Raw genomic sequence first — 26,414 nt, forward strand, 5'->3', positions numbered from 1 at the left:
AGCCTCCTCCTTGCTAAGGACTGAGACAAATGCCAATCACCTTTAGGGGCTCTCAAGGTGCCCATTCTACTATAAATTCCTGAGGTCAAAACCATTCTGATATTATCACACACATAAATGAGCATACCATGTAGCAGGGGAACAACTTATAAGGCAACCAGATGACAGAGAAAGGAATTGTCTTCATTTTCCAGAGCCAAGTCCGTGGGGCTGGAGCCACACACAGCATTACGGTTTAATTTAACACAGTAAGGTGAGTGGCAGCAAAAGAGGCAAGGGAGAAATGGTACCTCAGAGGGAGGGTGCCTGGACACAGCTCCCACCCTGCACCCGCAGAGCCAGGACTCCTGGCCAAGATGTCCAAGCAGTGACAGGGAAAACGGAGGGGTGATGGTCAGGAGGATTCGGTGATTCTCAGCCCCCAATAATGGGTGCTGGGTTGGGTGGTCGGGATGGAGGAGGAGGTATCATCATGGGGCTTATGAGAGACTGGGATTTTGGTGCCTGGAGAGAAAACGGTTCAAAGGGACTCTGGGTGAGACCAGAAGGACTCAGGCTGATTGAGACAAACACTGCCTCCCCTCTTCCCTCCCCAATATACCCACTCTACAGAAGACAATAACAAGGGCCATGATGGAACTCAGCTTCCCCTCCCCCCACCACCTGTGAACCTGAAGCCCAAGCAGAGAGAGTTCTCCAGGGTGTGAACCACTCTGTCCCATGGTCTTCATCTCCACAGACCCAGTGGGGCAGGAGAGAGGAGGAGGTAGAAGAAACTGAGGCAGAACTGCCCTCCCTCAGAACCTTCCACACAGGGTCCTTCCTCTGGCCTCCTTCCCATCTGCAGTTCTTCTGGGTATATGGTGGTTCTCTCCACTTCCAGTGTTCCAGGCAGGACTGCGGTTAGACCACAGAAGGGACTTACCAGATTAGCATCTTGCCCATAGCCACACTCAGACTGGAGTAGGGAAGGCTGAGGAAACTGGGCTTTTCTGAATAGGCACAAGGAGCATGATGAGATCAAGGAGCCTGGGGATGGGGGAGGAGCCATTCACTGGGACCCGAGGCATTGTAAAATTGGGCAATTGTCACAAGTAGTGGCATCCCAATACTCTTTGGAATTTATTGGGAAGTTCTCAGGTCAGATATCACCTCCTCCTGCTTTAGTTTCAGATTGTTTCCCTTTTAGGGTACTTTTGGGGAGGGGTAATTTGAATGGTAGGCTTGAGACCTGATGATAGAGTTTTAATTATCTCTCTCTCTCCATCTAGATGTGTCCTTGCTACTTGACTTTCCTCCCTGGCTTCCACTCCCAGGTAAGGTAGGAATTCAAAGGCTCCCTGAGGAAACGTCCAAAGTCCCTGCCTTCCACTCCCAGGTCAGGTAGGAATTCAAAGGCTCCCTGAGGAAACCTCCAAAGTCAATTAGCAATTTTGAGTCCTGCTTCCCTCTATTTTTTTTAACATTTATTTATTTTTGATACAGAGAGAGACAGAGCATGAATGGGGAAGGGTCAGAGAGAGAGGGAGACACAGAATCTGAAACAGGCTCCAGGCTCTGAGCTGTCAGCACAGAGCCCGACGCAGGGCTTGAACTCACAGACTGCGAGATCATGACCTGAGCTGAAGTCAGACGCTTAACCGACTGAGCCACCCAGGTGCCCCAAATCCTGCTTCCCTCTAAATGCCAACCAGGTCAGCCCCCTTTCCCTTCTCAGCAAGGATCCCAGCCCTCCAGCTCTCAGTATGGCCACAAGGTGGCAACAAATGCACAGATGAGCCCAGAGCTAGGCCTGGTGCCTCACCAGAGCCAAGACCCTCTCCTCCACCCAGATATTCATCCACCTATCCTCCTCTCCAGGCAGAAGGCCAACCCCAAGTGTTAGGAAAGAGAGCTTGCTGAGAGAACTCAGGCTTTGGGGATAGGTGGGCTGTGTAAGGAGGGAGTGGAAGATGGAAAGGGAAGGTGTAAGAGAAGCCTGAGTGGAAAACAGGTCTGCAGAGACCCAACCAGGAAGCAGGTAATCAGGTGCAGTGTGAAGCCCAAGTTGAGAAATCATAGTTGGACTGCCTGCCGCTCCCCACACCTGACCCAGCATCCCAGGGGCTCCAGGGCAGCAGCTCCAGAGGTCTGTTAACTGGGTCAGAGGCAACAAGGAAAAAGGAGGATGCAGACCTGGGGGTGAGGCCTAAACCCCAATTAAACACTAGAATACAGACAGGGAAGAATCTGTACTGCCACCTCCCTACTTGGAGTGAAACCCAATTGGACATCATTATCTCTGCTATTCCCAGAAAACAGAGAACAGGGAGGGATTCAGTCAATTCTCCAGTGCAGTCCTGGCCCTTCTGGTGCATGGAGCGGATCCTGGGAGGAAGGAGAAAAACAGCCCTGCCTGAGGGGAGGCAAAGGTCCATGTTGGGGGTGGAGGTTAGAGGGAGGAACAGGGACAAAGCTCACAGCCAGGAAAGAGGAAGAGACCGGAACAAGGAAAGGCCTGCAGGTACACTTTCCAGTGGTTTAGAAAGAAACTGTGGGATCCAGAACCAGGAGAGTTAATCACGGAAGACTTCCCAGAGGAGGAGATTATAGGACAATTTTGCAAAGGACTGGGAGGCTAATCTGCAGGAAGAGGAGGAGAAGGGATGGTTCAGACTGAGGTCAGATCATAAGCCTAGAGCAGTGTGGGGAGGACTGAACACTGCTATGGATGCCCAGCAGGAGCTAAAACATTAGATGCTGGGAGCCTGTGGAGGGAGACAAGAAAGGAGAAGGAATAGGTTTCAGTAGATGGGAGGCTGAGAAGCCCAGCAGGAAGGCTGGAAAGGAGTCACTAGAGGAGGAGGAAGGAGGATATCACCCCAGTCTAGCTAAAGTCTTTCTCCCCTTCTTTCCATCTTATAAAGCCAAGAGAATGGGAACAGAGTCCACGGTCTTCCAAAGGGGAGCAAGAAGGACTCCTAGACCAGGAGTCAGGGGCAGGTTTCCCAGAGGCAGCCATCACGTAGCAGGGAACACTGAGTGTTCCCTCCTGCGGGGCCTCTGGCTCCTGTCTGTAAAGTGACAGTGTTGCACCTGGTGGCCTCTGAACTTCCTTCTCTGAATCTGCCCTGGTGATCATGGCCTTCCTGTCCAGGGAAGGTCTGACCCATCTGTGATCCACCAGCTTTACCCAACCATCCTCTCAGTGTCCCTACACCCTGAACCCACTTCCCTATCCAGAAGAAACTATTCCCATGCTTGGGGGAGGGGGTTCTGGGCTCCTCCAAGTGGGATCCTGCTCCAGTCCTTCCAGACAACCCACCACCCTGACCATCTCTGAGTTTCCATCAGGCATTGCCCCATCCTGGTTCCTCCACCTCCCTGCCCTGCCCACCGCCATCCCTCTGCCCCCCTACACTGCCCCCCTCCCACTCTGTCCCCTCCCACCTTCACCACCTTCCACTCCACCCAGCTTGCCTCCCCTCCTGGCTCACCTCCCAAGACAACCCCACCTCCCAGGGCCTTCAGAGGAGGCTTCTGGCCCCTGAGATCAACCCAGGGGCTGAGGAGTGTGAAGATCTGAGTGGACTGCAAGAGAAAGAATGACACACACACAAAAAACCACTTTGGAGCCCTGTGCACACAGCAGGTGTGTAATAAGTGTGAAATGGCCCATTGAGAAGCTGGGCTTAGCAAGGTGAGGGAGGGTAGGGGAGAATGAATGAGGCTGGAATGGTCTGAAGTGTCTGTTCCCCATTCTCTTCCTTTCTCCTCTGGGCCTCCTGGAAAGAATGTGCTAAAAGGCAGTCCTTGAGCCTAGAGTCCTCCCTTAGCTGTAAGGGATGTCTTCCCCTCCATCCACCTCCACCCAGCCCAGCTCATGACCTCCATCTCTCCACCCTGCTGCATCCTACCATTTTGCCCCATTTCAAGTCATTTCTACACCTGCCTTTGCATGATTCACACCCTTCCAAATCTAGGGAGTAGAACAGGGCTTAGAACCCAATGAAAGGATGGAAATTTGCCCCCTTCTGTGTCCTCCTATCCTCTTCCTACTGTCTCTTCTCTCTTCCTCTGGGCAAATCCAGTCGGTTTGAAGGAGAGCTGAAGATACCTGTCTCCATCAGCAAAGTGATGGGTGGGGATGCTTAGAGGTATAGGATGTCCAAGAAAAACCTCCCAGGCAGTTCTGTCCCACCTGGGGGAACCCCTGCCCTCAGTCCATAGCTGAGCCCCACCCTAGGTTGGAAAGGACTCTTAGCAGCCCCAATACCACGCGAGAGCCTGATTACTTAGTCACCCCAAAGCCACTCCATCTCAGGAGAGGACAGAGACAAATGGTGATTGTTCCCATCAGGTCCTTCCACCACTCGCACCTCTACTCAGGCTGGAGGGAAACTCCCTCTCAGCTCCTAGCACAGGTTTGAGTCAGAGAAAGCAATGTGTACAGCCTTTGCATCTTTTCTCCTCTGGGATTACTGATGTCTGAGAGCCTAGCAGACTCTGTGTAATTTCTCAATTACAGTGTGTGTGCAGGACAGGACTGACGCCTCCACATATATACCAAAGATTCCCCCAGAGGTCACCTTTTTTCCTGCCTGTTTGTTCCACATGGTCTCCCCTTTCCCCACCACACTATGCTGAACCCCAACACTCCTGGGGAGAGGATCTTTCTTTACAGGCCCTTATTCATCCTGCTTCCTCCCTATGTCAGGCCTAGGATTTCTGCTCTAGAAAACCAGTCACACTGTCTGCTCTTGGGAGATTCTTCCTCTCCTCTCACTTTAATCTTTCTTGTTAATACAAATCATCATCCTATCCCCAGGAAGTTGTGGGACTCTCTCCCAACCTTCCCTTCCCCCACTTCTTCAGGGTCCCCATGGCATGTCCCAAATATCTAGGTTCCAGATCCCAGCCTTCAGAGGAGGCTTCTGGCCCCTGAGATCAACCCAGGGGCTGAGGAGTGTGAAGATCTGAGTGGACTGCAAGAGAAAGAATGACACACACACAAAAAACCACTTTGGAGCCCTGTGCACACAGCAGGTGTGTAATAAGTGTGAAATGGCCCATTGAGAAGCTGGGCTTAGCAAGGTGAGGGAGGGTAGGGGAGAATGAATGAGGCTGGAATGGTCTGAAGTGTCTGTTCCCCATTCTCTTCCTTTCTCCTCTGGGCCTCCTGGAAAGAATGTGCTAAAAGGCAGTCCTTGAGCCTAGAGTCCTCCCTTAGCTGTAAGGGATGTCTTCCCCTCCATCCACCTCCACCCAGCCCAGCTCATGACACCAGGACACCAATCCCCAAGAGCCCAACCATTGTACCCTGTACTGCCACCCCACCAACCACATATTCTCTCTTCAGCCAGGGCTCCCACATCTCTGACCCCTCACCTTACACACCAGCCTGAATACCCCTATTCCAGCAGAATCTTAGGTGACTTCTTTGAGTTGTCTGGGTCTGTGCAATCAACTTACTAGTCTTTAAGCTTTAGCCAGGACCCTTAGCCCACATGATTGATTAACATTTCCTTGTAAAACTATGGATCGTGCATTCTTTCCTGGAAAACAACAAACACCTTCTGCACATAATGAAAAAGTAACCAGACAAACCAGACACTTTTGTTCAACCCTCCACCCACCTCTCACTAAGGAACCAGATCCCCTTGCACAACCTCAGAGTAATGAGACAACATCGGTAGCTGGTACCATGGAGTCTGCATGTAATCAAGAAATGTTAGGGACCACTATCCTCCTTTAACTGATTCACTGCCCTAAGCTCCTTTAAATACCCTTAGGCCAGGCAGAAAACTCAGAGATTCTTTGGACAAGAGTCTGCCTTCTCCCCAGGTGGCTGGCTCCTGAATAAAGCTCATATTATTTCCAATCAAAACTCTTGTCTTGGGCACCTGGGTGGCTCAGTCGGTTGAGTGTCACACTTCACCTCAGGTCATGATCTCAGGGTTCGTGGGTTCAAGCCCCCCATCAGGCTCTCTGCAGTCAGTGTAGAACCTGCTTCAGATCCTCTGTTCCCCTCTCTCTGCCCCTCCCTCCTCTCAAAAATAAATAAACATAAAAAAAACACAAAAGCTTCTTCTCTTGAGTATTGACTTTTGCAGTGATGCACAGCTGAATGTACATGTAGTTAACAAATTTTCAGGAGTCAGCCTGGAGCCACTGCCCCTAGGGTGTCAAATTCCCTGGAAATCTAAATTGGAGCAGTTGGGGGGGGGGGGGGCGCCTGGGTGGCTCAGTCGGTTGAGTGTCTGACTTCGGCTCAGGTCATGATCTTGCAGTCCGTGAGTTCGAGCCCCGCTTCGGGCTCTGGGCTGATGGCTCAGAGCCTGGAGCCTGCTTCAGATTCTGTGTCTCCCTCTCTCTCTGCTCCTCCCCTGCTCACACGCTGTCTCTCTCTCAAAAATAAGTAAAAATTAAATCTTTTTTTTTTATTGGAGCATTTGGCCTGCACCAGGCCAGGGCTTCCTCCTTTGTCTCCTGGGCTATTAACTTGGAGGACTGAAGGATATTAGCTGTTCCAGGCTAGTTGCTCTCCAGGAGGGAATCTGAGGGATCTGTCTGTGTAGCTGCCCAGAGTACTTTTTGTCTCAGGGGAAATTGTCTGCTAATTCCACACCATGCTAGCTGTCAATGTTGCATTTTGGTTGGAGTGCAAAGGAAGGAGCATTTGGGGAAGCTGAGGAAATTCAAGATCAGGTAAGTCCCTCAGAGTGCACACTGATACAAGTTTCTCATTCATGAAGCACTGTGTGCTTCTGTTTTGCTGTCCATGTCTTTCCCATTAGAAGGGCATGGCTTTCAGGAGAAACTAAAAGAGACTTGAATAATGGTCAATTTAGTTGGAATTTGGAAAAAAACTGTTTTGATGTGCTTGTGGGGGGGGTTGTTGTGTTGTGTTAAATGTGTGTATACTGGGAATTTCCATCTCTACCCCACCAATTAACCCACTAGACTGAATTTTTTTTTTTTTTTTTTTTTTTTTTTGTATTTTTAATAGGCTTTATTCAGACATTTGGAAACATTTGTTGAAGCAAAATTTCAAGCATATGCAAAAGTTTACTCTAATGAATTCCCCTTTACTTATTTCCTTCAATAATTATCAACCCCTGGCTAATCTTATTCTTTTATAGTCAGCCCACTCTCTCCCAATGCTGGATTATTTTTAAAGTTTCTTATATCTTTACTGAAGTAAGAATGAGTACAAGAAAATAGTTTATCAATTGCTGAGTTGGGGATAGGCATTAACATCTCCAAATTTGATTGTAGAATTGTGTATTTCTCCCTTTAATTCTGCAATTTTAGGTTTATACATATTCACGATTTTTATATCTTCCTTTATTATTATTTTTATTATCTCTCATAATACTCTTTGCTTCCAAGTATAACTTATCTGATACTACTACAGGTTCTTTAGCTTTGGTATTCTGACTTTTGGCTTGGAATATATATTTAACATTCATTTTATTTTAACTTCTTTCTTTATATACAAACTATCTATCTTGGGGATAATAATAATTTATCGGGATATTTTGATTACAGCAAGGGAATGTATATTTTACAAAATTCTCCTTATTTTGATAATTCTTTCCCCAAATCCTGAAGTTAGGGCATGCAAGTTTTTATTTTGTTTCATTTGATTACTTACAGCAAAAGTGAGAAGACACAGAGGATTATTTCCCAAGGGCAATTATGGAATTTCTTTCCATTACAAGAGAAATAGCCACTAGACTGAATTTTGAATAAGTGGAAGGAATATAGACAGGAACCTGTAACTAAGAAAGAGATAAGCTTTATTCTAATACCACCTTGTCATGTATGTTAAGCTCAGAGGTAAGATGGCCATTAAATGGCTCTCTTGGATCTCTCTTTTACATTGGGTTGCCTCCAAGTAGAGGGTTTGGTTTGTTTAAATCAGCAGAACTCTGACTTTGTGGGAGGGAAAAGAAACTAGAGAAACATTGGTTTAGTAGGTCAAGAGCCCTACTTTTGGGCCAACAGAAGTACTCAAGGCATCATTGTTTCCACTGTGTTGTTTCTGAACTTTTCCCCAGTAAGATGGGATACTCCTTCTATTCCCAAAGAAATTTCATTAGGACATATTTAAAATATATGGTGTAGAGGACTGAAAAGCAATCAGAGAAAAACCCTGTTGTGCAGGAGGGATAGACAGGAGACCAAAAGAAAAAAAGGAATGTTAGTCCAAACTTTGCATTTGCCTCTGGCCTTTCTAGAGGCACCTTTCACCTCTACCTCATCCTTTTCCTCCTGTTTCTGTACTAGCATGTGTGCAGCTTACTTACAAAGCTCCTCTGCCATCCTCAGTGCCTGGGGCAGCATGGATTCCCTCTCCTCCTACCTCCCTATCAAGGAGCAAAGCACCCCAATCTGTTGGACCTCCTCCTTACAAGATTCAAGCTAAGTCCCTCCCAAATCAACATGAAGGAGCCCATGGGCTACCTTGGACTTAAACTGCACACTTCAGATTACCCATAGTTTCCCCAGGTAAAAATTGCCAGTAGGAAACAAATTGATTAACTTTTCATGCACACAGGTGCAAAATATTCCATTATTAAAGCTAATAAGCATGTCATTAGCATTCTCAACATTAAATAAAAAACCTTTATTCTATCAAGTTTTAGTAAAAGTCAAAGGAGTTCCTGTTATTTCTGTCAGCAAAAAGGTGGCTTAAAATAATGGTTACTTGTGTCTGTGTCATAAAGTTTCATAAAGTTTTTTCATAATTGTTAAGAAGAAGTAAGTTGAATAAATAAAAAAGTTTATGGCTTTCAAAATATTGGTAATCTGAAATTTTAAATTTGTGCTAAGGTAAATGAAAAATTGAGTTGAGTTCACTGGCTAAGTATTCTCCAAATAAAACAGGCACTAAAACATTGGTTACTGAACAGAGGTTTATCTGCTTTGATCTTTTTATTTCAAAGAAACTGAAGATACTTGACTCTGTTGGTAAACATCCTTTATGCTTTTTAAAGATTGCACTCTGGAAAAGCATATGTTTATAGAAATTATAAAATATACTCATAAACTTCCAATCTGAAGTATTCTGGTATTATAGACAGTTCACCTTTGTTTACTGCTTAATTTTCCTTGGAGACTAAGGTTTCTAAGAGTTAAAATTGTACTACATGTCATTAAGACCGATGGAAATGAGAAGGAGAACAACTCAATATGTAGGAAAGTAGGAGATGTATAAGGAAGGTATAAGAAGTGAGAAAACATTTTTTGGGGGGTGCCTAGGTGGCTCAGCTGGTCAAGTGTCTGACTTTGATTTTGGCTCAGGTTATGCTTTCACAGTTTGTGGAATTGAGCCCCAAGTCGGGCTTTGCACTAACAGTAAAGGGCCTGCTTGGGGTTCTCTTGCTCCCTCTCTCTCTCTCTGCCCTTCCCCTGTTCTCTCTGTCTCTGCCTCTCTGTCTCTCAAAATAAATAAAAATAAACTTAAAAAGAAGAAATGAGAATATATTTTTTGTTAATGTGAAAAAAGTAATTTTGTCCTAAAATGAGACTGGTTATTTAGATAAAGCTTTTGGACAAAATCTGAATGAAAAAGAAAGTTGTAGGCTTGTGAAGGGAAAGCTTTGGAAAATAATTTTATGTATGGTTAGGACTAACTCATATTCAAAGGAATGGATTTTGGGTTTTTTTGGTTTTTTTGTTTTTTTTATATATTTTTTAATATATGAAATTTACTGTCAAATTGGTTTCCATACAACACCCAGTGCTCATCCCAAAAGGTGCCCTCCTCAATACCCATCACCCACACTGCCCTCCCTCCCACCCCCCATCAACCCTCAGTTTGTTCTCAGTTTTTAACAGTCTCTTATGCTTTGGCTCTCTCCCACTCTAACCTCTTTTTTTTTTTTCCTTCCCCTCCCCCATGGGTTTCTGTTACGTTTCTCGGGATCCACATAAGAGTGAAACCATATGGTATCTGTCTTTCTCTGTATGGCTTATTTCACTTAGCATCACACTCTCCAGTTCCATCCACGTTGCTACAAAAGGCCATATTTCATTTTTTCTCATTGCCACGTAGTATTCCATTGTGTATATAAACCACAATTTCTTTATCCATTCATCAGTTGATGGACATTTAGGCTCTTTCCATAATTTGGCTATTGTTGAGAGTGCTGCTATAAACATTGGGGTACAAGTGCCCCTATGCATCAGTACTCCTGTATCCCTTGGATAAATTCCTAGCAGTGCTATTGCTGGGTCATAGGGTAGGTCTATTTTTAATTTTCTGAGGAACCTCCACACTGCTTTCCAGAGCGGCTGCACCAATTTGCATTCCCACCAACAGTGCAAGAGGGTTCCCGTTTCTCCACATCCTCTCCAGCATCTATAGTCTCCTGATTTCTTCATTTTGGCCACTCGGACTGGCATGAGGTGGTATCTGAGTGTGGTTTTGATTTGTATTTCCCTGATAAGGAGCGACGTTGAACATCTTTTCATGTGCCTGTTGGCCATCCGGATGTCTTCTTTAGAGAAGTGTCTATTCACGTTTTCTGCCCATTTCTTCACTGGGTTATTTGTTTTTCGGGTGTGGAGTTTGGTGAGCTCTTTATGATTTTGGATACTAGCCCTTTGTCCGATGTGTCATTTGCAAATATCTTTTCCCATTCCGTTGGTTGCCTTTTAGTTTTGTTGGTTGTTTCCTTTGCTGTGCAGAAGCTTTTTATCTTCATAAGGTCCCAGTAATTCATTTTTGCTTTTAATTCCCTTGCCTTTGGGGATGTGCTGAGTAAGAGATTGCTACGGCTGAGGTCAGAGAGGTCTTTTCCTGCTTTCTCCTCTAAGGTTTTGATGGTTTCCTGTCTCACATTCAGGTCCTTTATCCATTTTGAGTTTATTTTTGTGAATGGTGTGAGAAAGTGGTCTAGTTTCAACCTTCTGCATGTTGCTGTCCAGTTCTCCCAGCACCATTTGTTAAAGAGACTGTCTTTTTTCCATTGGATGTTCTTTCCTGCTTTGTCAAAGATGAGTTGGCCATACGTTTGTGGGTCTAGTTCTGGGGTTTCTATTCTATTCCATTGGTCTATGTGTCTGTTTTTATGCCAATACCATGCTGTCTTGATGATGACAGCTTTGTAGTAGAGGCTAAAGTCTGGGATTGTGATGCCTTGAAAGGAATGGATTTTGAAAGGACACTGGTATAAGATCGAAATTCTGCTTTTCTCTCTGTTAAAAGACTAAGTTTTTTTGGGTTGTTGGTCTGCTCTTGATAAGAAATTATAAATAAAAGTTGCTTTGTTTTGTTTTGTTTTTCTTCTTTTCTCTATCTGCCCAGAAAACCAAAGTTTTATGATTTGTCTCATCAGGTCTTTGATTACTTAACAGATATACAACTCCTTAATATTAAAGGAGCTAAGTTTTGCTAACAACTGTATAACTTTCTGTAGAATTTCTTATTGCAAGCTTGGTTAAATGAATAATTAATTATTAAGTTTTGTGATGATCTGTAATCCTATTCATGTGTGTGCTTTAGAGCTTTCTAAGTTTTTTTTTACAAACTTCCCAAGTTTCAAATTCTAAGTAAAATCTTTTTGACTACTTAGGCTTGTTTATTTGTTATGTTAAAATACATGGGAAGTGTTATATATAAAAAAAAGAAGGTGCTGAACCTTCTTGGGTTGTATTGTATGGCATATGCTGTAGCTGTTCTAACAAACATATGGAATTCCTGATGTTTTAATATATCCTCACATAGGGTCATCACTTGACATTCTATTGTTGGAATGTTGTGTGTCCTGGAAGTAATTAGATTTCCTTGTCAACTGCAATTATAGATCTTGAATCATGTTAACTTTTGAGTCTTTTGTCATTTATAGTTATTTTCTGATGCTCTTGAAAAATGTGTTTCCTCTTCAAGGAGATTCATGGAATTGACTTTTGACAAATACAGGTTTTGATATCTTTAAAATCATAAAGCTAAACTGGATGAGAATTTCTGGAATAAATGGAAAAACTGCAATCAAACAGAACAAGAATTAGTAACATAGAACTGAATGAATGGAGGAAGATGAGTATAATTTTCAGGACTCTTGTTTAACATGGCAGGCTCTCTAATATTAGCTTCTCCATATTTAAGAAAACTTTCTTTTAGGACATTTGTGACTTACAGAAACATGATAAAATATTCCTTTGTGTGCAAATTGGAAAATTTAACATTTTCCTCTACCTGAAACGTTCCAGAGTTCAGAAACTCTTGGTAAGTATTCTTCTTTCATGGAAATTGCAGTTGTTTGCATAAATTCAGTGAGAATCTGTTCTCCTTGTAACAGGACTCCATTGGAAATTTTGGTTACCTTGCCAAGGCTCTGACTGGGATATCATATTTGAGAGAGACATGAATAGACTCAGATATGACCAGACAGCTTTAAAGAACTAAGGTTGACTTTACGGAGCCAATAAAGCCCTTTGGAAATGTTGGCCAGATCCCTTGCTTACAGAGTTCCCAGGAGCCTTACCAGGTGAGTAAAGAATGTCACTTCTTGGCAGGTTCAAGAAACCTCAGGATATTTAAGGGACCTCGAGAAGAAGAATGCACCCAAATCTACAGGTACCATAGGAAGATCTGATGGCAGATATTTGGCTTAGCTTCTGGCTTTAAGAGGCTATGAAAAGTTCAATCTTAGAGATTTCTTATGAAAGTCCCAGTAAGGCAAGTTTGAAAGAATCTATCAGGTTAATCACTACTCTTTCTGAGTTTAGGTAAATAATTAGGCCAACTTTGTTAAAATTGGATTTGTTTTTCAACTGAAATAATCTCTGTTTGGCTCTCTTTGGAAATGAGGGTGATTTTAGAGAGAAAAATTATGTTTCAACAAGTCACTTTTGTGGATTTTAAATTCTAGTTCTGATTAGCTGTCTTTGAATGTTTGTTGTTTGCCTAATCTAGATAACTTGAGATGAACTTCAGAGGATTTGCCACATAGCTCATCTATAGACACCTTCATGATTGTTATTCTGTGGGGATAATAACAGAACCCCAGGAACATATGATTACTTGAACACTGAACAGGTCTGAAAGAAGGTCTGTGTGGGTGGGATACTCATTGTCAGAGTTCCCTCCAACCCATGGTGTTAACTGTGAACTGTGGAAGTAGTGGATGGCCCCACCTTCCTTATGGCAGGAAAGAGGGTGCCTTGGGGACATCCATATCCCCAAACATGTCTTCTTTCATTTCCTGTGATTACTTATAACTAAGATATGGCTAAATATCAGGCAAAGAGGGCTTCTTGATCCTTAATTTAACAATTTTATATAAGTCTCTGTCACGTGCACATCAGCCCCATCTATTAAGAAATATGGGTCAGGAGGAAGTTAGGCCACACTGTCAGTACATATCAGGTTCTTCCTGATGTCTGACCACCATGCCTCTTGCTGTGTCCAAAGCCAACTCCCTCACAGATGGTGCTCTTAAAACTCATCTTCCCATCTCTTCAAAGTTGTAATCATAGATGAAGAAGGAAACAGAGGAAACAAAGAAGTGAAATGACCCACAAAGAAGGCAGGTAAGAACTGACCAGGCAGGAGGAGGAGTGTGGGAGAGATTGGAGGGGAAGAATAAAAAGACTGAAGAGGCAAGAGTAGAGGAAGTGAAATATTTAGAACATTATCCCCAACTCCAGCAGGTGCATATAGAAAGAAACAGGCTGGGTGAGGGGAGAAAAGAGGAGAAGGAAGAGGGATGGGGAGGGAGGCAGACAGCATTTCCGTAGGAAAACAACATAGATTCAGGTGTGAGGGAGAAATACCCAATACGCATGCTGCTTTGCTGTTGCAGAACATTTTCTGAAAGGGACTTGGGACTTAAGGCATTCCCCTGAAAGAGATGGGCCACAGGAGTATCTGCTTCATAAGTCATGACAGGATAAACTCACATGATGTGGAATGGAAGATCAGGGAATTTATTAACGATATCCTCCCTATTTTCAATCACTTAGGTTGTGGTTGAAAAGGGATCAAGTACGGGCGCCTGGGTGGCTCAGTCGGTTAAGCAGCCGACTTTGGCTCAGGTCATGATCTCCTGGTCTGTGAGTTTGAGCCCTGTGTCGGGCTCTGTGCTGACAGCTCAGAGCCTGGAGCCTGTTTCAGATTCTGTGTCTCCCTCTCTCTGACCCTCCCCATTCATGCTCTGTCTCTCCCTGTCTCAAAAATAAATAAAACATTAAAAAAATGTTTTTAAAAAGAAAAGGGATCAAGTAGGAAAGCAAAGCAGTTAATGGAGACATGATTCTGACTAAAGTCTTCCCTTCTCTCTCATCTCCTAATCCAGTGAACCCAGAGATGATACTTGGACCCTCTTCCTTCCTCTGTCTCCCATCCTCTCCTCTCTATCTTTAAAACAAAGCTCCTGGGAAAATCTGTCCATATTCACCTGCATTAATGTCAGCTCTCCCACCAGAATCTGCCCTGGCTTGCCTTGAGTCACATACCCTATCCTGTCTGCCTCAGAAGGGAGCCAGTAATGCTGCTGCCCCTGAGAGCGAGACTCCAGAAAGGACCTGGGTTCAAGAGTCAGTTTCCCCATTCCACTGCCTCCATATGTGTTCTGGCCTCACTCTTCCTTTTCCTCCTCCAAGCAGTGTTCATTCTTTGCCACTTAACTTCCCTGCACCCATAGCATGACATCCCTTGTCAGGTACAGCAAGTGGACCCACTTGGACAAGAACTTGCTTGCTTGAATTCAAGATCTCTAGGTACCACTACTCCAAACTGCCTGTCCATGTCTGAAGATCAGAAATGTGACTTGTGTGCACCCTGAGCAGCTAAAAGGAGTATAGCTTTTCCTCCTCCAATAAGTATCTCTCAAAACAAAGCAATGTGAGTTCTTTGGGCACTATGGAGCAGAGAGGTAGGGTTCTTCTTGAAGAAGTACAGCCTTTATAGTGTGTAGGATACCACTTGTAGAGAAGCTGGTCCCAGTGGGGTGGGGGAAGGCTGAAGAGAAGTGAGGACTACAACTTCAATTAGAGGAACTTATGGTAATTTCTATAACACCTTCTCAACAGTCTGAGGTATCCCTCAGTATGACCAAGGAGGTTAAGGCCTTTGTGAGAGAAGGAGCTACTGCTCTTGAGCTAGCAACCAAAACATGTTGTCCCAACAGGAAGCATAGTCAAGAAAGGGTTAGTGGGTGTAAAAGCTCCAGGATTCTTCTTACTCACTCCCAAGCCATTCCTAATGTCACCACTGTTCTGCAAGAGACAGAAACTAATGCTACCAACTAGTGCCAGGAGAAGGGGAGCAGGGAAGTAGACAAAGGAAGACCCCGGCAATGAAAGAACGTCCTGGGCCTTCTGGGATACTGGCAGAAGGCTTGCTCCTCAAAGCTGTGGTTGTCTTCAGCCTTGGAGCAGGGATCCAGAAATGACTAAGGGTGGATGCTGTCTCTAAAGTCACTAGGGGATATCTTCCCCTTTCCCAAATGTCTGAGAGCCGTGACCAATTCCCCCAAGAAGTACAGAGCCCAAAATCCACTGAGACCAAGGTAAAAGGGAGTCTCTGTGACAGCAATTAGCTTCTCCTTTTGCATACTTCTGTCTCCATCTCTTCCCCAGCTTCTCACATCCTGAAGCATTATTTCAGAGGCTTCTACCTTGATTTGTCTCCAAGTCTCTAGCAAGATCAAAGCTCTCAACACCTGTTTTGCTTGCCAGCTCCTTGGCAGGAGAAGAGGTACCAGGGTATATCCTGAGGCAAGGGGAGAGCCTGACTTGCCCTCTTCCCCAGGCACGGGGGAGGTTGGAAGTTGGATCAAAGAAAGAACCAATTCTAAGTTTGGGTTCACAAATATGCCTCTTGGTGGTAAGGCTGTTATTCTCATTCTGTTATTGATTGTTTTTTTTTGTTTGTTATTGCTCCTCAGGTTAGAAATTGAATTAAGCCATAATCATAGTCAGGTAAATATATAACAGTGACCATAAAGGCCTTTCCTAACCTTCCTATCTAAAGAAAACTCCCTCTGATTCTTTATCATAAGACCCTGTTTATTTCCTTCAGGTGTTCATCACAGTCCAGAATTATTTTAACGTTTGTTTTCTTGTTTATTGCCCATTTCCCAGGAGGAAAAAAAAACCCTATATTTGAATAAGGGGAAAAAATTAATAATGAATAAATGTATATTATGAGAATAAATCTATTTGTAGGATAAACATTTCCTACTAATATGATCTCTACCTGAAAGCATGATGTCCATATCTCTATTAACAATATATTTAATCAACATTCATAAAGCCTTTATTCTACATCTCTACCCATGGCCTCTTTCCCATAAGTGTGAACCATACACAACAGTTATTTAACCATTCTTTAGCCCTGTGTTAAACACTGTGGAGAGAATACAAACAGTTTCACTCTAGAAGCATACAGTTGAGTGAGGGATAAAGGGAGGGCACAGGGTAACCACAAATGAAGACAGCGTACAAAAACACAGCTATGGTAAGACTAACACAAAGGAGTAGAGGAGGTTAAAGGAAATGAATTGCTTCTGATTAGGATTATCTAGGAAGGCTTGGGCAGGAGGTAACATTTAAACTGGACGATGATGATTGTGTATCATTTCAGTAGTCAGAGATAGGGAGGATGGATATACAAAGAAAAGACATAGCTACTAGGAAGGATTTCTTGACTTTGGGCATCACTTGATATTGAACTACTATTCATAATGAGAAAGTGAAATACAAGGACCAGTGAAATTCAAGAAGCTGGAGGCCTTTAATACAGAAGACAGGAGCCAGGACATGGGTTCTAGCTCAGGTTCCATTTATCCCCACTTCTTCTCCACCTAATTTTATGGAAGGGGTGTGGGGTTCATATGGGACAGGATACCCATAATACTTCCATCTATATATCTCTCATATCCTCTCTCCCCTCCACTATGTTCTTCCTCTCATTACTGAGAAGAACACAAAGCACAGAAAAGCATAAACTACACAAATTAAGTCAGATAATTTGCATACCTGGGTTTCCTCAATCTACTGATGCAAATTGTCAATATCTATATTTCCTCCTTCTCTGGAGAAGAGATGCTGTGAAATGTCAAATGGAGAGTAATGTTTGTCATAAAATCCTCATACAATAGTCTTCCAAGTACTGGCATTGGAAAGTGGGGGAGAAGGTTCCTGTACTGTGTTTACCTCCAAATCGCGTGCAGGTCACCCTGCCTCCTGCTTCTAGGAGCTTTGTTTCAGGTTTTCTAAAGAAGTAGACAGAGACAACCAACTCTTCTTACCATCCTTGCTTCTATCAAAGTCCATTGCTTTCTATGAAGTTAGTTTCACAAAGGGCCTGATCTCACAATCTCAACTCTAGATTCCTTCACTGGTATAATTTTCAATTCTCCTCTTTCTGGGATGGCTCAGATAGAGAGTCCTACTTGCAAGCAAAGAAATAAATAAAATGTCTTCTCTTAGTACCTTCCATGAGGGGTTCTAGGAGAGGGGAGGTGGTTACATGAGTGGTGTGCATACAAGGGAGGCTGTGTATTAGGCTAGAAAGTAAACAACAGCAGGGTGTTTCCTTGGGGTTTCTGTTTCTCTTTCTCTGCAAAACTCTTCTGATTGTAGCAGATTCATAGGGACTCCAAGCAACTCATCATCTTAGCCATAGACTTCTCAGAAAGAAAACTCACTGAGGTTCCCTTGAGATGTGATGAAAATAAATATCAGGGTTTGGTACAAACACACCAACTATTGTCAGGGAAGGAAGGTAGCCAATTTCTTATAGATGGTTAAACTCCTTCAAGATTTGTGTACACACACACACACACACACACACACCATACCCTAAAAATCTAAATAATATGCTCATGTTTATAGATCTACCAAGATAAACATAGCCCACACCTTGGTGCCTATTTCTACTCAAATTCAAACAGGTATGTCCATATATATGCACACACACACACACACACACACACACATGACTTTGAATGTGGTGCTTTATGAATATATTTACCCAACCTTACCCCTTTTCCAAGCTCCTGACTATAGGTTGGGGCACAATGAAGGTAAATGAGAGAATGTCTGAGTACAAGTTGCATGTGTGATTAAGTGTCTCTCTGACTACATTCCATGAAACAAATAGAATTATTTTTTTTATTATTCACTATTTAGAAATAGGCACTGTATTTCAATTATGCTATGCCATCATGTTTCAATGATCATCAGTCCCTTACTGAGCTGCTACTCCACAGAGAGTATAGCTCAGCAGCTAGCAGCATGAGCTTCCCTCAAACCTGGTACAAAGCCTAACTTCACCACTCACTTTGCACAAATCACTTAATGCCTCTGAGTCTTTGTTTCAACTTTTGTAAAATGACCATAACAATACTCCACCATAAAACTTTTGTATTAAGTAGGTGATTATGTGAAGTGCTTGGAACACAGCATAGAGCATAGTACTCAACAAATGGAGCTATTATTATCATCACTTTGTAAGCATGGGAGATATAAACAAGTAATACATAAAAGATATGTTCTTTTCCCTTAGAAGGTTTATAAATCTCATCAGTGAGACAAGATAAAAATATAGAGAGAAGAAGGACATGGAAACCTAAAATTCTTATTTGAGCCTTAACATGCAACTTATTCTCCTAAATCTAAGCCTTGTTTTAATTTTAATTTTAATGCTCTAAGAATATTGGTGTTTCTCTTCTGACATTCATTGTCCCCATGCCTCATTGCCTTATATATACCACATATCCACCCAAGCCTTTTATTTCAGGAGTTGACAGGAGAATTCTTTAGATAAAAAATATTTGGGAGTTCAAGAGTTCATTTTGTACATTGTCCTGTTTCTGGGCAGGGCCCATCTGAGGCATTCCAAAACCCAAGTGAGACAGCCATGCACACTGCCAGAGAGCCTACACCTTCCCATCACCTCCAGTCACCCTTTAATCTCAGAAAATTTTTCCTTCTTCTCACTCTCAATCTGTTTTCCTTTAATACTAGCCTCTCTCTTTATCACTCTTTCTGATTGGGGACGAGGTATACAGACCCTCAAAAGCCTAAGAAAATTCCCAAATGACCATCTGATAACATTTTTCCATTGCCTATCCTCCAGGTCTCTGGAAATTTAGTCTCATTTGTTATTAACCCATTAAAAATCATCAAAAGATTCCTTAAAAAAATTAATTTGGCCCTGACTAGGAAATAACCCCTTATGCAGTCATCTGGTCTATCCTTAAAGATTTTGAAAGATGAAAGTATCCTAATTTCCAGGACAGATAGTTAACTCCTATTTCAATCCCCCAATCTCCATAACCTCTTCAGTTATCACTCATTTGATTAAGAGACAGTACAACCCTGAGGCTCGGCATGACTAATATGACCTCCCCAGTCCCTTTTGGGACATATATGAAGTAGGGATTGGCACCTGTTCCAACCCACACAATCCTTGCCCCAGGGGAGCCTCTGATGACCAGGCAGACTCCAGCATGGGCATGGCAGACATTTTCCCAAAGTGGACAGAGTGACAAACCCTGGCACAGTGACTGATATGGGAAGCCTAAGGACACTAGGGCAGCCAGGGCCTACACTTCTCCTTATTCCCAAAAATTCAATTTCCCTAGCTCAGTCCCCTCCTCTTCCAAAGTTTCAGATCTTCCATAGTGCTCATCTGAGGCCAGACACCTATCCTCCATCATCTGAAGTGAGTGCTTCTCACACATAAACGAGCATACAAATCACTTGGGAGTCTGTTAAAAATGCAGATTCTGATTCAGTAGGTTTGAATAGGACCTGATTCTGCATTTCTAACAAGATCTCAGGTGACACTCATGCTGCTGGTCCATGGACCACACGTTGAAGAGCAAGATCTACATGACAGTAGCAGCTACAAGTGTCTCTGAGGAGTCTATCTGTCCATGTCCTTCTTTCTGTCTATCCTCCAGATGGCAATGAAAATTATATCTCATCCCTTCCTTTTTAAAAATTTATTTGTTTAAACTCAAGTTAGTTAACATACAGTGTAATATTGGTTTCAAGAGTAGAACCCAGTGATTCACCACTTACATATGAAACTCAGTGCTGATCCCAACAAGGGCCCTCCTTAATGCCCATCACCCATTTAGCCCATTCCCCCACCAACCTCCCCTCAGCAACCCTCAGTCTGTTCTCACTATTTAAGAGTCTTTTATGGTTTGGTTACCTCTATAGTTTTATCTTATTTTTCCTTCCCTTCCCCTATGTTCATCTGCTGTGTTTCTTAAATTCCACATCTGAATGAAATCATATGATATTTATCTTTCTCTGACTGACTTATTTAACTTAGTATAATACACTCTAGTTCCATCCACATTGTTGCAAATGGCAAGAATCCATTCATTTTTATTGCAGAGTATTATTCTATTGTATATATAAACCACATCATCTTTATCCATTCATAAGTCTATGGACATTCAGGCTCTTTCCATATTTTGGCTATTGTCAATAGTGCTGCTGTAAACATTGGGTGCATGTGCCCCTTGGTATCAGCAATTTTTGTATCCTTTGTATAAATACCTAGTAGTGCAATTGCTGGGTTATAGGGTAATTTTTATTTTTAATTTTTTGAGGAGCCTCCATAGTATTTTCACATACAGATGGTCAATAAACACTTGGAAAAGATGTTCACCAGCACTAACCATCAGGGAAATATAAATTAACACTACAATGAGATATCACTTTAAACCTATCAGAATGGCTAAAATCAGAAAGATAAGATAGGGGTGCCTGGGTGGCTCAGTTGGTTGAGTGTCCACCTTCGGCTCAGGTCATGATCTTGTGGTCTGTGAGTTCGAGTCCTGCGTTGGGCTCTGTGCCTACAGCTCAGAGCCTAGAGCCTGCTTCAGATTCTGTGTCTGCCTCTCTCTCTCTGCCCCTCCCCTACTCATGCTCTGTCTCTCTCTCTATCAAAAATAAATAAACATTAAAAAAAATTAAAAAAAGAAAGATAAGATAGGCAAGTATTGTCTAGGATATGGAGAAAAAGAAACCCTCATGTATTGTTGGTGGGAATGTCAATTGGTGCAGCCACTGTGGAAAACAGTATGCAGGTCCTCAAAAAATTAAAAATAAAACCACCTATTGATCCAGTAATTCTGCTGTGCGTTTTTTTTAAATAACATCTATACACAATGTGGAGCTCAAACTCACCACCCTGAGATAAAAAGTTGCATGTTGTACTGACCGAGCCAGTCAGGCACCCTACTGGATATTCAACCAAGGAAAACAAAAACACTTTTTGTAATTTCTTTTAATAATATTTGAAAGCCAGTAAGCAGCTACAGACACAATTCAAAAGTAGACAGGTTAAAAGAAAAAAAAAGGAGAAAGAGCAAAGACACATCCTTCACAATACACACTGAGCTCTATTAGTGTTCACCCACCAACACCCCTTTGGAGGCCTAGCTTTCCATGCAGTCAAGAGACTCTCCAATATTGTGCAGAGAGACAAGACTGCATTCAGGTGTGATGATATGTACTGGTACTGCTTAGTTCAAGGTCTACACTTTTGGCCCTAACTTAAGCAGAGTTAGAGACCAGACTGTACTGGATCCCATAGGCAAAGTAGATAGCAAACCCAATCAACATCCAGACAGCAAATAGGGCCCAGGTGGCGGCTGTCATCTGCACCATAAGGCAAACATTCATGAAGATGCTCAGTAGTGGGAGCAGAGGCAGAGCAGGGACCTTAAAGTAAAGGGGACTAGAACTCTGAGGCTGTCTCCAGATGACCCCAGTGAGCCCAGTGATGAGCACCAGGAGCACCACAACCACTGAAATCCACACTGGGTCTCCAGAAAGCAGAACTGGCCACTGGGCCAGCACCAGGCAAAGAAGAATTAGCAGCAAAGCAAGCAGTGCGGAGCAAACACGGACAACCCGGCCAGAGAGTGGAGTGGGGGTGGGGCTGCCTGGAAAAAGTAGTCCCTGTAGAGTCAGCCTCTCTACTATATGTCCATTCTCCTCCAGCACCTCTGATTCATTTTCCCCTTCCTTTGCCTCAGGCTGATACCTGAGGATGAGAATGGAAGTAGCAACCAGGGAGTGAGGTATCAGGGATCCAACTGACCTAAGGTCCAGGAGATCAGTGAGCCCAAAGAAGACTGCCATGATTGCTGTAATAATGCTCAAGATCACAGTGGTCATGATAAGGATGAATGGGTGGGAACGGATTCCTTCAAGGACAGAGAACAGGAGACCATCCTGTCCCATCCTGTGTAATACTCGACGTATGGGAAACATAAAGCCCAAGAGCCTGGCAGAAACAATACACAGAAATGCAAAAGCTAGAAAATAGTAGGCAGGGTCCCAGCCAATATGGAGTAATGCCTGAGGCAAGGTGCTCCCATGTCGAAGCTTGTAGTAAGGCACCATAAGTGTAAGTGCTGCAGAGACACCAAAATACACCAAAAAGCAGATGAACAGTGAAATCACAATGCCCATGGGGATGGAATGCTGGGGATTCCGGGCTTCTTCAACTTTTTCAAAAATGCTGCTAAAACCTATAAATGCATAGAAACAGGTAGCTGTTCCACGGAGAATCCCCTCAAAGCCAAAAGGCACAAATCCTCCAGAGCCCAGAGGGCCCAAGCTCGAGGTGTCATTGAGTCCAGCCATTGCATAGTCCTCTTCTGTGAGTTTCCAGTTGTGCAGGTCCCCCTTAATGAAGCCAGAGATGATGACAAAACTGAGAACCAAAAGTTTCACCAATGTGGCCATTTTGGTAACTGGGAAAGACCAAACATACCTCAGATTCCGGAATTCTATGAGCAAAAACACAAGACCCACAACAAAGATATCTACATATTCTGTAAGGACACGGGGAACATGTGGTGAGATGCTCTCGCGCAGGGTCTGAGAGATCTTGTTCCCACGCAGGTTGTCAAAAGCTAAGATACATGCACGGGCCACAATGGCTTTATCACCAACATGGGAGAGTATGAGGGTCCAGCCAGTGATGAAAGCCCAGAGTTCACCTATAGTGACAAAGCTGTAGAGATATGTAGAGTCAGAATGGGGAACTCGGGCGCTAACCTCTGCATAGCACAGCCCAGCCAACACAGAAGATAGGCCAGCCACCAAAAAGCAGATCACAATGGATGGTCCTGCTTGATTTCTGGCCACCTCACCAGCCAGGATATACACACCTATACCCACTGTGCGGCCCACAACCCGAGCCACTAAATCCAGAGTGTTTAGGCTTCTCTGTGGGTCATCCTTAGCCACCGGTTCCTTCAGTGTAGGTCTTCGTACCAGTTTTTGACCAAATCTACGAAGTGCCTGACGCAGCATCCTAGCTGGAACTGAAGAGGATTCCAGGATCAGAGAGCTACAGCAAGCCCAGGGAGGAGAATCTGGGATCAGGTTCAGTGAGACTCAGTGAAGCCAAGTAGACTTGGGGCTGCCGAGGTCCATTACTCATGCTTCAAAGTTGCTGCTTTGTATTTCATTTGACCCTTCATAATGCCTAAACAAGAAATATTTACTGAATGGTGGTGTTCAACCAACCAACTGTAGCTCAGAAATCCCATGTCACCTGTTGCGGCCCAAGTATCACTGAAATTGAAACCAAAAGACATCATAGAAAAATCAACCCTGATTTCCCTTCAGAAACAGTGCCAAATACCTCCCAACATTCTCCTTTATTGCACACCATGGGACATAATCCCTTTACATTCATCTAACTCATGTAGCTTCATGTACTAATTAAGCTGTACGTCACAACAGGGAATGAATGTATTGTGCAATAATTCACACACAGGATGATTACGTGGTGCTTGGGCATGAGATATGACACATTAATTCATGTGTCATTGCAATTACAGAACCATTTTTTAAATTACATTTGAATTTGAAATACAAATATTGGTTCCTCTGTCTTAAAACTCTTTGCCTCCAAATCAGTACCCAAAGTAAGATGTCACTTTGGTCCCCCCTTTCCCCATTCTGTGTCATCCACTTAGCTGTACTGATGGTAAAGTGTGTACAGTCCTACTCTTCCCTTTACCTAACTATGCCAACAGGGGTGCTGTGAAAATAGAAGAGAGCAAAGGGGGCAGGGCCTTCATAACTACCTGCAATAATGAGAGGAACAGGCTGTCTTGTGAAGAAACACTGGAGAAATGGGTGTAGCAGTCAATCAAGCATCCATTAGTAAGAAGGGAGAAGAACCAGAAATGTCACTTGATGAATTCTGACATTCAATAAACCTCACCAAAAGCAACCAGACAAAATTTACTATAACTTTTATGTCCACAGTAATGATGGGCAGGGAGAAAAGAAGTATGTCACCTAGCTCAGTAGTTCAAAACCAAAACAATTCCTTCTGTCTCCTCCCTCTTTGGGTTCCAGGAGAGAAGGAGACCTCGCTTTTATGGACAGTCTCCTCCCTGGCCACGTTGTGTTCTATAAACACCCTACACTGTCTGTGATGTCCTCCACTGAAGCTATTCAAATGGGCCTCTTCTCAAGGGGAATAAGGCTTTGGGTGAACAATTCACAGCAATGCCCCAGAAATGAGAAGTGGAGAACAGAGAAAACAAAGTCATGCAGCCCCCACTCTCCCCCATACTCAGGCTCCTATTTTGAGAGAATTTTAGGAAATGTTGTCAGAGGTTTTAATAGAAAGATTAAGTCAAAATTGAAAAGTCTTCTCTATAGATAATCAAAATGAACCCTTGGGAAATGGGTCAGACCTTCTGTGTACAAATCCATCTACACTCCTTATTTGCCACCCACCAGTTCCAATGTTATGATTTACCAACAAGCACACAACATAGATAAGGAGAGTGAATACTTAACTCGTGGAACCTTCTAAATTACGAATATGATTGACGTGTCCCCACCCACCCTGAGGCTTGAAACCCTTCAGTAGTTCCCCACTGCTCTTCCTTCATAATACTTCCTTTCTTCATCATCTAACCTGTGCTGATTCCCCCAGCCTCATCCCATGCCCAGTTCCTGCTCCAGCTGCAAAATATAACATCCAAACTATTCCCTGTGCCTCTAATGCTTTTTTGTTTCTTCACTTAGCTAAGCTTCACCTCTCTTCTAGTTTCCAGCTTGGAAGTTTCTTCCCCAGGAAGCCTATCCTGACCCGTATGCTGCCCTTCCTATGTGCTATCATAACACCCAGGCTTCCCCCATGTGCTATTTACCTTAATGTAACAAAATTCAAGGTCAGCTGCCTGTGTATGTCCTCTATGAGACTGTGAGTTAGGTGCTCAATAAATATTTATTGAACACATGAACAAACTGAGAAGAGAAACCTAAAAGAGCACATAATCCAGAATTCAATCCAGAATTGACTTTGAGATACATACTTTGTAACCAAGCAGTCTTTATAATCCTGGCTCAAGTAAGGATATAAATGGAATTACCTTCCTTGTAGAAGGCAAGCAAAATGAAAAGTGTGAAGGGAAAACCAACTGATGAAACCTTAACCGCACATCATTCATGGCAGGTATGAACAACACAGGGTGATAAAGAATTGTTTGTGGGGCACCTGAATGGCTCAGTCTGTTAAGCGTGTGACTCTTGATTTTGACTCCGGTCATAATCTCATGGTTCTGAAGTTCAAGCCCCACATCAGGCTGCACACTAACCACATGAAGCCTGCTTGGGATTTTCTCTCTCCCTCTCTCTCTGCCCCTTCTCTGCTCATTTGTTTGCATTCTCTCTCTCTCTCTCGAAATAAATAACTTAATTTTTTTAAAGAATGTTTGCATTTGAGGACACTTGTTTTAAATATCAGGTTGATTTGGGTTACAGGCAACCAGACACCCACACCCAGCTAAAGAAGCTCTAACTTTTTGAAGGCATCATGCCCAGGCCCTATAATCTAGGTAGCATGTCCTAAGGCAAAGGTTCTCACTTTGGGACAGAGAGAGAGATAGTAAAGACACCTGGGGACATTTTCAAACTTCAGATCCTCTCCTTCTGGAGATTCTTGTTCAATAGCCCTGTACTTCCTGTGACTGATCTAATCCACCCCAAATGAGAAGTTGTCTTCAATTTCAAAGACAAGAGATTCCAAAAGCTTCCTTTACAGGAAGGCAGCACAATTTAGTCGTTAGGAGTAAAGCTCTGCAGCTAGATGGTTCATGTTCAAATCACAACTCAGTCTCATACCGGATGACTCTGGACAAATTAGTTCACCTGTTAGGGCTTTAGTTTCTAAAACAGTCAAATGAGAGTAAAAGTAAATACCTCATAGAGTTTTTGTGAGGAGTAAGTTAAATGATGCCTATAAAGTAGTTAGTTCAGTACCTAGCAAACAATATGTACTTAATATAATCCACCTAAAATTTAATATTGAAATATGATTCAAATCCCCAAACTTTGAAAAACAATTAGTTTTTATAAATGTCTAGCCTCAAAATCATCCGCTACAACTTGAGCCTGTTAACTAGTCC

The 26,414-nt window shown here is 43.2% G+C and overlaps 2 protein-coding genes across 2 annotated transcripts in view; both read right to left on the reverse strand.

Moving 5' to 3' along the window:
- The window catches only part of LOC122224314 (cationic amino acid transporter 3-like), a 435,603-nt gene that overhangs the window by 113,557 nt on the left and 295,632 nt on the right, over nucleotides 1-26,414 (reverse strand). The gene's annotated exons all lie outside the window — the stretch shown is intronic.
- LOC122224318 (cationic amino acid transporter 3-like) lies at nucleotides 21,286-23,522 on the reverse strand. Its single transcript, XM_042945985.1, has one exon. The coding sequence runs from the start codon at nucleotides 23,290-23,292 to the stop codon at nucleotides 21,520-21,522; it is 1,773 nt and encodes a 590-aa protein (XP_042801919.1). The 5' UTR covers nucleotides 23,293-23,522; the 3' UTR covers nucleotides 21,286-21,519.

This window comes from Panthera leo, chromosome B4 (genome assembly GCF_018350215.1).
Source record: "Panthera leo isolate Ple1 chromosome B4, P.leo_Ple1_pat1.1, whole genome shotgun sequence".
In the NCBI taxonomy this organism is placed as follows: domain Eukaryota; kingdom Metazoa; phylum Chordata; class Mammalia; order Carnivora; family Felidae; genus Panthera; species Panthera leo.